The following is a 16011-nucleotide window of genomic DNA, read 5'->3' as shown; positions in this document are numbered from 1 at the left end:
ATTTTCTGCTAAGAATAACTTTGGACATAGGTTTACATAAAAAAGTTGACTCCTTTTCCCAGATAAACATCAACAAATTATTCTGAACAACTTTACCAGTCTTGTCCATGCCTAAAGTTCAGGCAAGCCTAGGCAATCCTGTCTTAAGTAAACAGACAGCTCATATTTGGAAATGAGAAAAACAAGAGTTTAAATTAGTAAACAAATTACTTTGCTATATAGTGAGATGGTATTAAACGAAACAAACGGTTGTAAAGATGGATGATAAATAGAGCATCTATTCTGGAACATTATGGCTTAAAATACCATTTACTTTTAATTTCACAAATAAACACAGTTGTATTGTTCTGAAAAGCAATGAAAGGCATGCACCTCTACTAGCAGATTTAGCACTTCTGACCAAGTAAGACACCAACTTCTTAAAAAATATGCTTCATGCACTGTACTGGTTTTTTTTTTTTTTAAAGATGTATATTTTAATACATTATTTCTTTTTCGAACTTGAACGGGAACCAGAATGGGATGATCCAGAAGATGACCTGTGGTGCCTGTAAGACATAATGAAGAAAGCAGGTAATTTGGTAAACTTAACTTAGCTATCAGGAGTCATTCTGTAAGACTTGTGAGAATATAAGAAATTAAACATCATTATGGCGCAAAAGGAGTAACTAAAATCAAAGATAAACATACATATAAAAATAGTATATAGGCTTTGGATGTGAGCCCAGTTCTAACTGTGATTCAAAATTTTCTATAATTAAAAATATTTCCTCATTTCAAGATATAGCCACCTCTCAATTATTTAAGGTAATAAAGGAAGCCTTGCAAAAATGTGTAAATTTACAGATAAAATACAACAAAGTCATATAAATGTGGTAATGGAAATGTAACTACATCCATTTCTGATACACTACAGTGTATAAGTCTATATGTAAAACAATATACAGCAAGGCTTCTGTGTATGAGAATACATATTCATAAATAATTATGGCCTGGAAATTTAAGTCATACAAAATGATTGTACAATTATTATAGGGCTATATTCATGCAGCTAATATGAATAAGTCAATATATCAACCTGGGTAAAGTAGTGGTGTTCCGAGGGGTTGGCCCTGGGCTCAGGGTTGTTTAGTGTTTTCACCAATCACCTGGCTTATGGAATAGAGAACATGTTCATTAAGTTTAGATGACAACAAACTAGGGGGATTATATGTGGCTAAGGTAAAAATTTGCAGAAGTGGTAAAAAAGTGACAGAAATAATTTGACTCAATTATTGAATAATTTTCTTACAAAGGAACAAATACACAGATACAAGACTAGTTGTGTGAAACCTTAATACCTAAACTACAAAATGTGAAGTAGATAACAACAAATTATTTTGTACAAGTAGGAATCATGAGGTAACCCTACCAATGAACCCAGCAACAGTCAGATTTTACCTAATTTTTACTTTCATAAACTGAAAGGACATGGAAAATTTGCAAGGATTACAAAAGAAGTCATTAAAATGACTATTTAGACATTGAGAACCAAGAGAAAATTAATGAAAATGAGTTATCAATTAGCCTTTTGTTGAAAAGGATGACATGACACTTGCACTCTCCAAATTTAAAAAATGTAAATACAGATTCAATAATCTAATAGATGTCTTTCTCTAAAAAAATGGATTCAGATTGCAAGATTAAAAATGTATTAGCTACAAGAACAATTTCTTTATAAAGGGCATGAAACAATTATTTGCTGTGGAAATGCATTTACATATATTTAAATGAGGACAATTTCTAATGATCTGAAATAGTCAATTATTAAAGTTAGATGCCCTAGAATCCCATGACTTCTAATATTTAATGTAAAATCAATCACATAAATTAATACATATAAAATCAACCTCTAAATCACATCAACAGTTTCTGAACTAAAATTCTCAAAGACAGAAATAACCGAGAGTTGGCTATAATTATTTATGAAAATAAAAATTTAAACAATAAAATGATCAGAGTGGAAGAGTGGTTTGATCTATAACTTTTCTAAACAACCTGACCAAAGCACATAGAATAAACAAAGTAATCGATCTGTTTTTTGTAGCTCAAAGTTGAAAAGTACAATTTAAAGTTCAAACAAAGGAGATAACGAAAATCTGATCCTTGACTAGTTAAGTTTAGTGAGTCTATTAAACACACGTAAGAACACCCATTCTTATTTCTACAGAAACCCAAACCTTTCGGGTGACCGTGATCTTGTTCGTCTTTTTTTTCGATCACCAGATGAAGAAGATCTAGAACGACTTCTCTTTCTGTTCCTCTCAGGAGAAGATGATGAGCTTGAGTAAGATCTTTTTCTTGGGGAAGAAGAACCCCTGTGGGACCTGGAGCTGGATCTTCATTGATTGAGAAACAAATCAAACATTTCATTAAAAGAAGAAACAAGGCAAATTATTTAGTTAACAGCTCCAAAATAAACAGGATTTATAACTATGAAAATTTTGTAAGAAGGAGTACTTACTGCTTACTCAAGAGAAGACTTCTGGTTCAAAATGAAAACTATTTAAATACAATTTAACTTCAGCTCTTTTAAATTTTAAGTGCTCATCACTAATAACTGAAAACCATCTTAACATATTAGTCAAATTTTAAATTATTTTTTTGAAAAAACTTTCAAAAGTTTCATTATATTACATGAAAATAGCAAACCAACATGTCTTTATGATTAGAAAATGTATCCCTCCTTTAGGGGGAAAATTTGTCTCTTAAATCCCACTTCCTGAGGATAAACATCAATTTCTTGTGGAATTATGCAACTTACTCGTTAAATTGCTATCAAAAGAGCAAGGATGACAGGAATGAGAGAACAGTAACTATAAAATTGCTAAATATTCAAAGAAAAATAAAATGAGTAACTTTAAAACTTGCTTTATATTAACAGTACTTTTTAATGAAGAATCACTAGTCATGAAATATGAAGTGTTGACATTCACATGCTTCAGGTAGAAGTAACTGTGCAAATGCCTAAGCGCAATTTTTTTTCTTCATTTACATATTTTGGCTGAAGGAATTTAGCTCAAACTTCCCAAAAAATTCACCTTTGGGCTTGAAATAAAATCAAGAAAGCCCAAAAGGAGAATTCTTTGGAAAGTTACAAGCAAGAAAAAAAAAAAAAATTGGGAAGTTATGAAGGGCTGTTCTGTAAACCTTAATTATAGTGCTTCTCAAAGGGAACTAGGACTTAAGTCTCTTTATCTAAGAAGTAAATAAAAGAACTAAGACATTGATAATACATAATAACAATAAACTCATTTACTCAATTTGGTATTAGCTTAAGTGTGCAATATCATTCTTTTTTCTGAATGGCAAATTGCAATTGTCCTCAAATGCCACAGACTGGCTCTAATATACTGTTGTGTAATTAAGTTTACGAGGAGGAGAGCTATTATAAACCCTAAAGTGTGAAATTCCATGCAAGAGGAATTTTAATAATTTTCTTATTCATGTTAGGTGCCTAAAATAGACTATTAAATGAACTTAAACTATATAGTTTTTGCTTCTTTCCATTATGCGTCCCTCTACAGATCTAACTGAAATTAACTATGAAGTTTACTCTTAAGACCACATTCCACCTAGACTAACTAACAATATGTCTTGATTTAGTATCTAAGAATAGTATGTTTTACATATACTGTTCATAGTATTCTGGGTAATGTTACAGACAAAATAGAAATATGTACAAAACCTTGCAGAAACTATCTGAAATAATGGCATATTGTTTGTTAGTAATGAAACAACTACCTTGCAAAATAGTCTGCTTGGAGGCAGATTTTTCTCCTTTTAAAAATGCAGTAAACCTTTACTTTTTTATTTGTGCGTTTCTAATTTTATTTAAACTACCACTGCACACATAACTAATTTACTAGAGATTGATGAGACTTGGCTCCATATTTTAGCACAGAAGTAACAAACCTCGCGTAATTCAAAGCAACCACCTTAATTCAATCATGGGAATGTCTTGGCACACTGCTGGCAATGGAAACATCATCTCACAGTGAGAAAATTAAGCTGATGGCAAGTGCATTAGTTTTCTAATGCTAAAATAAAATTGACAAGTAGAAGCAAAATAAGAGGGAAAAAAAGCAGCAACACCTTCTGCAGCCTTTATTTTTTTTCTCTCTGCTTTACAGAGAGATGCTACCTCATTCACCTTGATTTCGACCCACGAGATCTCGAACGTTCTCTGGAACTGGAACGAGATCTTGACTGCGAACTGGAAGAACTTCTTGAACGGGACCTGGAACAACATGGAAGGAATTTTTTTTCCAGGACAACTTAACTGAACTTTGAGATATGAACACTGAAAGAAAGATGTGCATTAGTTTATTTCCATATTAAAAATAATAACTACTTTGAGATATACATTTTCAAAACAGTATTTTAAGGTTAACAAAATATATTTTATTCTAATATTTATGCCAAAATTGAAGATAATAATTTAAAAAAAATAAACTATTATTTTACAAGTTTGTCTAAGTAACTCTGAAAGTCGCTCAAAATTGTACAAATAAAATCACTCAACATTATCACTTTTTCAACAGTGAATGTTCACACTCAGTTAAAAGTCACCCAGAATTTAGACATGCAGGAATATTTAACATTGCAGTTTATGTTTAACTTCTTTGAAATGTCTTTATTCTCTTATAAAAATCTCTATATCTTGTGTCTCTGGCTTAGTAGGAAGCTTTAAATGTTGAAAAGCATTTGTTTAGTCTCTATTTTTCCTGCCACTCAAAGCTTAGACAAATAAAGGAAAAATACATTTACAATCCTTCACTGATTTACATAATTATATTACTAAAAAAATATGAAAAGGAGATATAGTAGTTTTAACTCTAAAAATTACCAATGAAATATAAAATTCATCTATTAATTTCATTTACACCTTTAATTTGTCCTTAAGTAACCTGTAGAAAAGGATCATCACATTTCATTTAAAATTACTATTTTTATACTCTTTTAAGCTTTTGTCAGATTTTATAATACTCAATAAATAGTGATCTAATTTTAGATTCAAGTACCTAATATTTTATTCCATTATATATTAATATAAAAATATTTTATACCACTAGAATTCATTGCCCATTTCACTTAACTACAAATAGGAATTCTTCAAGGGACTATTGTTTGAATAAAATTTTATTTTTATTGTTGGCTAAAAATCAGAATATCTAAAAATTTTACATTGCTATCAAAATAATGTTCAAATACAACATCAATTAAAACCTCTTATTCCTGAACATCTCAAACTTATAAGCACCAAGCCAAAAGAATATGGCTGATTTTGCTCCAGAATTACCACCAAAGTTAATAATCAAAATACTGTAACAATGATTTAATGTCTAATAAATTTCTGTATCTGCCTTTAATATTATCAGTGAAAACAAAAATTTTCATTTCATTCACTTAAAAGCTTCTAAATGTAAACTACTTAGGTAATTAAATATCATTCTTTGTATGTAATGATTAATTTAACTTTTAACAACTATTTTAATAAAAGGCTTGGTGCAAAAATAGACTTTGGGTTACATTTAAATTATGTATTTTTGAAAATAGTGGACAACTTTATATCACTAAGGTAGAAAAAGTATCTTTTAAAAGACAACTCAAATGAAACCTTTAAAATAAAAAGGAAAGCTTAGATAAGTCAAGAAAAACAAAATTTATAAATAAAGAAGTTAGATACTGACATTTTGACTGGTGTTACCCTTGACCTGTACCCGTTTACCTGGACCTAGACCTTGAACTTGAGGGGGAGGATAAGCTTGATGAAGATCGTGAATGTGAAGATCGAGATTTTGAGCGACTTCGTCTATTAGATTTCTTTTTATTACTATCTTCTTCTTCACTGGCATCAAGATTATATTTTGAAAGATCAGCATCATCTTCATCCTCATCCTAACAAAAATTCAGTCAATGACATTTAGACATTAGGATATCAATGTTATCTACTAGGAAAGATAAATAGTTCTGTGTACTGGTATCGCCACAGGAATATATGATATCACTTACAGCTCCGCAAATTGATTCTCAGTCTTGATATCTAAGTACTACTACTTCATCTCAGCTAAAGAAACCTGATAACCCAGACATTTCAAGACATAAACCTTGAAATCGTATTCATTTCAGCAAGTAAGCTATGAAGAATTCTCAAATTCACTCCCTTTAAAGTTCTTGAATCCATTTCTCTCCGACTTAGTTAAAAGCTTTATGCTTTTCTTTGCTATATTAAACTTTTAGGTAGTCTCCCCAACTCTGGAAATCCATTCTGTCTCCCATTACCTCAATAAATTGACCACTAATAAACTGACCACTATCACTCTGAAACACAGGCCAGACAAATATACCTCATTTGTTTCTCAAAACCTTCATTTACCTAATGATCTGTTATTACATAATGTGTCTTCATAAACACTATTTCTCTCTGAAGACAAATTCTTCATTTGTCTTTCCCCTCTAGAATTTAAGTTCTACTAAGACAAGGGTTGTTCTGACTCAGTCATTACTGTTTCTCCAGAGGCAGGACTGTGCTTAGAAAAGCTTAATGAGAACGAATATATAATAACTTATCAATCCTAAGGGCCTTATTTTGTCAAAAACATTTACAGTATGTGGTACATAAAATAAGACAAAGGGGAAATTGGACAAGGGAATTACTTACCTCATCTAACTTATATTTGGAAAGATCTTCATCCTCATCCTCTTCTTCTCCCTCAGATTCTTTATCTTCAACTTCCTTTAAAATAGATGCAGGACCAACTGCCTTCCCTCTGTACTTTTTCTTTTTACGTCCAAACTAGGGAAAGAGTTTCATTATAGATGTCAGATGAAAATGTATAAAATGAATCCTTTTTTCCAAGGAATTCCTTTTATATATTTAAATCGATACATATTTTAAGTCAGTTACATCAATTATATTTGTCAATTATAATTTCCTACAAAATGGAAGCTGCTGAAAGACTCAAATTGTGCTTACAGAAATAAATTAAAAAATTTTCCTTTGCTTTTAATAACTCAACTTGCACACTAATGCACAGCTTACCTCATCATATTCACCATCAGATTCTTCTCTTTCTATATATTCAACATTTTCTCTTTCATTAAAACCACCACCATATCCTAAAAAAGGGAGGCATAACTGTTATCCTAATCCAATAATTACAAAGACAAAAATGTCCAAATCACCTCCAGACAATGGAGGAAAAGAAAATTTTATCAATGACAGTTGCTTATCCATCTAGTAAAATTGTTAGTTTTTCAAAAAGCATATTAAAATAAAAAATCACTAGAGAACAACAGTCTCACAATCAGACACCTTAACTGGTAAAATTCCTATGGCTACACTTCAGATTTTCTGAATTTCACTCTGTCCTGGCACAGGCCGTATATGGAATATGGTTGGACAATAATATCTTCTCAAACCTACGTAAAACCAAGTTTTAAAAGAACTTAAAATGAGTTAATTTTAGAGAAAGTGAGACAAGACATTCTGAATAAAGCTCCAATTGAAAAAATAATAAGAGATGTAAGAAACAGAGCAAAGCTATCTTAATTGCTTCATACATGCCAGAGCAATACTGGCACCTACGGTCAGTGTTTTCTAAGATTTAAGAATTTCTTGAACTAGCAAAAGTTGACTAAAATTCTAAATAAAAAAGCATTTTAAAAAATGTAAGATTTATGACTTTAAATTTCTCAATCACAGGCAATAAAAAAATGACTTACACTATCATCATTTCATTATAGAGCCACAAAAAAAGTAGAAATGTAATAAACGTAACAATGTAATAAACAAAGTTCTTAAGGAAAAAAAATCAAATCACTGTATCTTTTCTTATTTTCATTAATAGTTTACCGTGAAAACTGCAATATATCAGTTTTTATCCTTGGCATATTTGCACATCACCCCTTCCTCCTCCTCCTCCTACCTTGTTTCAGAGACAATATGTACTCCAATTGTAATACAGTCCCTCCCTTGTTTCTGTGCATGTGATACATAAATGTAATGTATTTAAATACCAAAACAACCTTTCCTTATTAAAACCTTGGCTCTAGTTTTTCAGAATATTAAATATAAAAATACAGAAACAAGTACAGTTGGGTCTATGTTCCGCTCAAGAAAACAGTTCATATTCAATGTTAATTTGAGATTAAACACTGGAAAGGAGTGATTCAATAATTTTTTTTGCCTCTAGATATATTCAATCTTATTAGTATATCCTGAGATTAAGATATGAAAAATGATAACAAATTTTAAGAGGTAACTGAGAGTAAAGATCTAAACTTCAAAATACTTAAAATTAGGCGAAAAAATTTTTTAAATCTTAAAAAAAAACAAAAACAAAAAAAACAAAAAAAAAACAACACACCTCCATAGGCTGCAGATGGAAAATTCACACAGGAAAAAATAAAATTCAAGTCAAATACAGTAGTAGCATGACAGCAGTAGCACAGAAAAATGACTGATAAATTGCACTGTTTATATGTAGAACATATAAACAGTATTTTTGCAGCATTATTTAGAATAGCCCCAACATGGAGTCCTATGTGTCCAACAATGGATTTATGGACAAAGGAACTATAGCACACAAAAGCAATGGAATATTATTCAGCCACAAAGAATGGAAACCTGCTATTTGCAGTAACATGGATGGACCCTGAGGACATTATGTTAAGTGAAACAAGTCAGATAAAGTCAAATACTATATGATCTCTTACATATGTTAAAAAAAAGGACAAGTTAATACATACAGAAAATGGACTGAAGGCTATTATATTAGAGACAGGATCGGACTGGGCAGTAATGGACAGCAAAAATGGGTAGAAGCAGGTCAAATGTACAAAATTCAACTATAAGCCATGCATATATTATTATGGAGATGGAAGTTAATAATATACTGTACTGCGTATTGAAAGTAGCTCGTAAAGAAATCTTAACAATTCTCATCCCAAGGAAAGACAAATTTTGCAATTATGTATGGTAATGGATGTTAGCTACTTATTGTGGTAATTATTTTGCAATATACATAAACACTGAATCATTATGCTATACACCTGAAACTATTATATGTCAATTATACCTGAAGAAAAAAATTTTTTTAAAGATTTATTTATTTATGCATACTAGAGCTGGGGTACAGGCCAGACGTGTGGGGGGTGAGAGGATTCACCAGAGACAGCGTGGGGAACACAACAGGCAGACTGACTGAAATACACTGCTGAGGGGAGCAGGGGGCGAGACAGGAGAGGACTGCTGCACCATATGGGTTGTTCCCTGGCCGGCCGGGGGATCAAACTTGTGCTGCAGAGGCTGCAGACAGCCTCATAGGTTGCGTCTTACCCCCTTGCACCACCAGGGAGGCTCAAGAAAAATTTTTGAAATAGAAAAAAGGCATGGCACATATGAAGAGCTAAAGAATAAATAACAGTAAATTTTTTTAGAAAAAAATTGTAGTTTATAATTAAACTGTAGCTTGTAATTTTCTGTAAGTAAAGTAAAATTATTTTGAGTATCACTGCAAATACAAAGCTTTTTATATGTCTCATACATGCCACAGAAAAAGACTAAAACTACTGACAACTGCATAAGCTATATTGTGTGAATTCATAACAACAAATTTACCTGATAAACTTTATCTCTGTACATAGGAAATACAGTAGTCATGAAAAATTGAGAACTTATTTTCCTTAAAAGGTGAGTAAGAGGAATCAATGGCATGGCCTGTGTGTCTATCCTTCATTCTATTGGTTTAAATTTTTTCAGGTGGGCCTCCCCTAGTGGCGCAGTGGTTGAGCGCTGGGCTGCGAGGCTGTCCGCGGTCTCTGCAGCGCTGGTTCGATCCCCGGCCGCCGGTGAGGGTCCCATGTGGCGTGACAGACCTCTCCTGCCGCGCCCACTGCTCCCCTCAGCAGTGTATTTTGTCAGTCTGCCTGTTCTGTTCCCTGCTCTGGCTCTGGTGAATTCTCTCACCCCCCTGCACTTCTGACTGTACCCAGTGCTTGTATAAATAAATAAGTAAATCTTTAGAAAATAAATAAATAAATAAAATTCTTCAGGTAATATTGTAAAAATTGGTGCTCTAGTTTCCATGCTTGCTACCCCCCTCAGTCTTTTTCAAAAACTAGTAATGTTTAAAGACAATTACATGTCACTCTCTTGTTAAAAATCCTTCATATACTTCCCATTATATTTATAATGAATTATAATCTCCTTACCATGATTTACAAGTCTTTGCCTAATTCTGATGTGATTTCCAGAGCTAAGTAGTTCACTGAATCTGCTAAATTCTTCCAAGTCTCAGGGCCTTCACACAAGCTATTTTCCCTTGCAACTTGTTACATGGGTGACTCATACTTCACTTTTTACATTCAGTATCGCTTTCTCAAAGGACTTTATTAATCTTAAACTCAATTTAGATGAAACAAGCAACCATGAACCCCTGAAGGTTTTTAGAAAATGTTACAATGACTATAGTCTCAAGTTTATCTCACAGTAAAATGTAAAAAGGTAAGAGCCAGGAGGATATCAAATACAGGTTTCAAACAAGTCTAAATTAGGATTCAAGAATGGAATTGGAGAAAGGGGGTTGAATGTAACATATACTTCAAAGCAAGAACTAAGATACTAATTTGAAAATTCCATGACTCTGGATTTTGAACAATTAATCCAATTTCTGGTATTTTATTCCCAAAACATAATTCATCATCCTTAAAGGTTAAAAAACAAAAAAACAATAGAAACAGCACCCAAACCCTGAAATAGGAGACTGGCTAAGTAAATTATTTTACATTCATTTGATGGGGTTATGCAGAAGTAAGCAATCTTTCAGAGAATGTACAAGTTTCTTTTATCCTGTTTGTCCCATGCTTAATAGCTCCACTGAACCTTAAAACTGCCTTATTACCAAGAGGAGAAACTAGAGAACAGTAGTATTTAGTTCACACCTTCAACTTCAACAACCAGCAACTATTTATAGTGAGGAAAGTGGAATAAGGTCAATATACCAGGAAGAGGGAAAAAGGTAATGAATAAAGAAGGTATCAAACATAAACTTAGATGACTTCAGTTCTTGTGAGTGAAATTTTAGTTAAAGTCATAAAACAGGACAAAGAAAATGTAGGATAATTATTAAAAAAAAAACTTTGTATAACCAAGATGAAAACGCATACATTGTGCAAAAATGAAAAATGATATAAAAAATATGGAAAAAAACCAACTTTGACTTCATCCTAAAATCAATCAAAATGCTTTTCAACAACCTGAAATGTGAGGAAAAATAAGCCAAAAAGACCTTTGGTTGCAAATGGGCACAAGGGGAATATGTATAGACTCTAACTAGATGGCTATTTTTTTTTTTATATAAAGATTTATGCATATAAGAGCTGGGGTATAAGCCAGAGGTACGGGGTGGGGGGGTGGGGGGTGTGTGTGTGAGAGGATTCACCAGAGACAGAGGTGGGAACAGAACAGGCAGATCTACTGAAATACACTGCCGAGGGGAGCAGCGGGTGAGACAGGAGAGGTCTGCTGTGCCACGTGGGTTAGCCCCTGGCCTGGGTTAGAACTCATGCAGCAGAGGCTGCGGATAGCTTGGTGGTGCTGAGACTTAACCCCTTGTGCCAGGGAGGTCAGGGAGGCCACCACTAGGTGGCTATTTTTCCAAGACAAGATATAACAACTTTGCTGTGATAGAGACAGAAAAGATGTTTCTGGGGGTAGAGGAGAGATGCAGCAGCAGTTACTGGAAAAAAAAAAAAAAAGAAAAAACAAACAAACAAAAAAAAACACAAAACTCAGGTTTCAGTAACAAGCCTGTGGTTGTTGGTACTAACCATGAAGAAATATTTAACAAGAAGGCAGCCAGATCTCAGAGCAAAATCAAGATTTCAATTTGGATATAACAAGTTTGACATTTACATTATGACTGCATAGGCAACTGGACATATGGGTTAAAGCAGCAGCTTCAGCTTCCGATCTAAGTTTGGGCATCACAATGTGTCAATGGGTTACACTTAACCTTAGGGCTTAGACAAAATAAAAAGCCTAGAAAATACAGGTGACAGAAAAAAGAGCTTAGGGATTGGGTCTCGAGAAACTCAAGAAGAAGGTGTTATGATTAGCAATTAAATTTTCAGTTCTTTTAAAATCATATAGTTAGAATGTGATTGTACCTTACCTGTTCTTTCTTCTAACTTAGCATACTTAGGAGTATTACACATGTTACACTCTGATCTTCTGGCCCAATTCACATTACTGCAACTTTAGAAGTGAAAAATATCAAATTAGTAAACGATAATCCAAAAAACAAAACAAAAAATCCAGCAAATATTAGATACTATAATTTGGACATGAAAACTAGAAAGAAATTATATAAAGAAATGTTTGCTAAAGAATACATATACTGATATGAAAAGAAAGTGGTTTCAACAGACTGGACTATTTAAGCAGAAAAACAAGAGCTATACAGTATGAAGAGTCTCTTCATTATTTTATGAAAACATGACATTATCTACAGAGATTTTGATCTCTTAGGGAAAAACACACTGTAAAATAAAGATTCTACTAATTTCTAAGACTCCAACTTCATCTCAAAGGAGAGTAACCCTATATCCTCCAAATGTTAACTCTTACGGAATCATTTTGGGCATTGAATTCTATAGCATATAAAACACAGTGATTTAAAATCTGTTACTAGGAAAATTCTACATTAACCAAGTCAGTATCTATGGTACTAGAAATTTACATAAGACTCTTCTGTATAGTTGATTCATTTATAGAACAGAAAAGATGGGGAGGTAGAAAAGACAGGCAAAAATAATTTTGTGGTACATTTCACATAAACGATAGGTCAAAAGTTTTTGAGTTTTTTTCAATAAGAGTATATAATACGCCAGTGCTTTTAAATAACCCACATTCCTCTTTCAGGGGATGTTAGTTCACCATAAGCATTTGCTTATGGGTATACATAAACCATCACAGTAACAACTACTATTACCATTATTAAAAAGAATTTAAGAGTTATTTATTGTTATATATCAGATTTGATTTAAAGGATTACCTCTGTTTATCAATGTAACTAATTGAAAAATTGGTAATATTAACAAGTAGTGGCTACATATATACTATTATGGAAGAATGGACAATTACTTGAAACACATACGTTTTACACTGCCAGTCATTGGCACTAAATAGGCCTCGACTCTTTTCTGCAAGTGTCTTTCCTATTTCGGTGCCCCCAGCTTTCATCATTTTAGCCTCAGTTGTTTTCTCTGTAAGTAGAAAAATGCAATATGAGACTGGAGAAATAAAAAATCAACCATACACAATCTTAACCAAAGTTTCCTTAAATGCTTACCCCGACCACATCTATTACAGCTGGTTCTTCGGGCGAAGTTTACATTTCCACATCTGAAAATAAAGCAAGATACATTTTTTAAGCTATCTTTTAAATCTGTACCTTTTTAAATATGTCCATATATCTGGATACAGAAGTTTCAAAATCACCTGTCATGTTATCCAAATTATCCTTATAATTTGGATGGAAAATATAAGATCTGAGGTGACAATTCCAGGAGGAGAAACTCCAATCTTTCACTTACTAGCTATATGGCTGTGGTAAGTAACTTAGATCTCTTTCCCCCAGTTGCCTCAAACTAACTTGTATCAATAATAATTTCCCCTTGCAGTTTAAGTCAGATTTCACTCCATATCAATAATTACTGGTGAAGTACCAGAGTTCAAGAAAATTTCAAAAGTAAACTTGCAGTACAGAAATGAAGATATACACCAAAAATATGTTAAATATCAGAAGAGATACAAAACCCAAAGGGTGTACCAATGGGGGGGGGATGAAAAAAATCAGAGTGGGCTTCATGGATCTTGATCAAAAACCCTTAAAGAGGAAAGATGGAAAGGAAAGAAGGAATAATCACCAGCTGTACTGACTATATTGGCTTTTAAAAACACATTAAGTGTTATAATGCCATGTTAAGCTTATATTTTATGAAAGTTGATTACATTCTAGGTGGTATACCTTAATGAAATTAAGATGTGAAGTATGAAATGGACAGTAAACTTAACTGAAGCACTCCAAATCATTTTTAGGCTGGTTCCCACCCCCTCACCCCCAAAGAATATTCTTTGTGACACCAATAAGCACTGAAAGTATTTTTTGAAAACATTTTCTGGAGAAATGATTCTCACGGTAGAAATAATGTTCTATTTATGTTTGTAACTGAGTTGAAATGCATAGAGAACCATCTCAAATATTTGGGTATGACGTCATCACTGTCAAAAGCACATTCTGCAAGTGACCAAACACTGCAAAAGCCAGACGTTAAGTTTTTCTATACCCTTTAAATGTTTTCAACAGTCTTAGCATCCCAAGTAATGTTATTTACAGCACTAACTTTTGTTCTATTTAATATTGTCAGACAGCTTTGAGATCCTTCAGGTCATCATAATTTTTAAGCAACTAAGAGCCATCAATTTATCATGTTAAAAAACATAACATTTTATTTAAACTGCTTAAAATGTGGATAGAAGACAAATGCTAGGGGGAAGAGGGATTTAATCTTTCAATGACATTAGATTTTAATTCTTAAACTATCACTAGGTATCAAATGAATTTTTGTTACATTTAAATGCTGTATACCACACTGTGTGTTCACTGTAAGGGAAGTGTTCTATCCCAGTTTTTAAGCAAAGTTAAATAACCTACTTACAGTTAGGAACAGAAGCAACAGGACTAGAATTCAACCCGAATTTGTTTGCTCCAAAGTTTACCTCTTTCCTACCATTAACTCTAGATAGATCTGCGGCTAGTTCAGGGAAAAGAAGTCAAAGGTTATTTTCTTAGAGCATGAGTTATGCCTTCAATTTTTTTTTTGACATTTACTTTCCATAATTTCCATTTTTTCCCCAAATAGGTGCATGTATATAAAAACAGCCTTCAATAAAACCTTATTAGCAATTTTACAGAACACATTGGCTTCAACAATATCAAAAAGCAAAGTCACTAAAACACGTGCTTCTCTGCTGAAGGCACCTCCAAGGCTGAGCAGGCCGAAAAAAGGGGGGGGGGTAAAGAAATAAAACCAACAAAAACAGGCCTCTTGTTTTTCCGCTCTAAAAGAGAAAGGTTCAATTCTTGTGGTCAATAAATGAAGGGGTGGGGGGGGGGTCAGAATTTCCCAAACCAAAGAAAGGTAGTGTGTGGCAGGGGTAAGGGGCAAATAAATAATATGTAGAAAAGTTCGCTTAAAATAAAATGATCAAAAGACCCAAAAAAGGGACAAGTTCGAGAAAGCAACGCCTTCCGCGAACAAGAGTAAAGTTGAGTAGGGAGGAGTCACGTGGGGGAGATCCAATACCTAGTGGCCTCGACTAGGGGAGATTTCCTTATCGCTGAAACCTAGGGAGACGGAGGAGAGTGGTGGCGCCAAGGGTAGGTCATTTCACACTCAAAAAGAGTGTCTGTCCTAAAGAGGGGATGTCAAAATGCTGGAATACAGTCAAAACAAAGGGTCCCAAAAGACCTCCTCTTGAGGAGACCCAGACCCGGAGCCTCCTTCCCGCCCCGAAGCCGGCTGCTCAGTGTGTCAACCGGCTTCAGGCACCAGAGATCGCAAAAATGGAAAACGCCGAACACACCTGAGAAAGCCCCCAACAATAAATGCTTCCCACGCCGGGACCCTCACGAACTCACTTTTTGTCAGGGCAAATCCAGTCACCGTCACTGACTCGGAAATTCTTGGTCGACATCTTGGACGCCGCCACCACAGCCACCCGCAGCTACGTCTTCACAGGAGGAAGCGGGCTGGGGGCTTTCAGCAATCCGGGCTGTCCTCGCGCCGCCTGATTCTAGCCTCCGCTACAGCAGGGCTTGAGAATGAGGGCACTCAGCAGGGGTTGAGTTTGAACGTTATTGTCCGGAGTGAGAAACCCGTACGGTTTCTTGGCTGGCCGAA

The 16011-nt window shown here is 33.8% G+C and overlaps 1 protein-coding gene across 6 annotated transcripts; it reads right to left on the bottom strand.

The window, feature by feature from the left end:
* Positions 1–241: 241 nt before the first annotated feature.
* On the bottom strand, positions 242–15805 carry ZRANB2 (zinc finger RANBP2-type containing 2; the record flags this gene model as incomplete). 6 transcript variants are annotated; one of them, XM_084242066.1, is made up of 10 exons in its annotated part: positions 242–548; positions 2220–2378; positions 4193–4279; positions 5771–5940; positions 6704–6838; positions 7085–7161; positions 12219–12301; positions 13203–13311; positions 13398–13480; positions 15750–15805. In XM_084242066.1, the coding sequence occupies 10 exons, from the start codon at positions 15803–15805 to the stop codon at positions 485–487; spliced, it is 1023 nt and encodes a 340-aa protein (XP_084098192.1). In that variant the 3' UTR covers positions 242–484. The 6 variants fall into 6 exon arrangements, with proteins under 6 accessions (XP_084098192.1, XP_084098193.1, XP_084098194.1 ...); XM_084242067.1 differs by having other exon boundaries at positions 13398–13450; XM_084242068.1 differs by having other exon boundaries at positions 5819–5940; positions 13398–13450.
* Positions 15806–16011: the final 206 nt, after the last annotated feature.

The sequence above is a fragment of the Talpa europaea genome (assembly GCF_964194135.1).
Source record: "Talpa europaea genome assembly, chromosome: 9".
NCBI classification, from domain to species: domain Eukaryota; kingdom Metazoa; phylum Chordata; class Mammalia; order Eulipotyphla; family Talpidae; genus Talpa; species Talpa europaea.
This window is presented reverse-complemented; position numbering and strand designations above follow the sequence as displayed.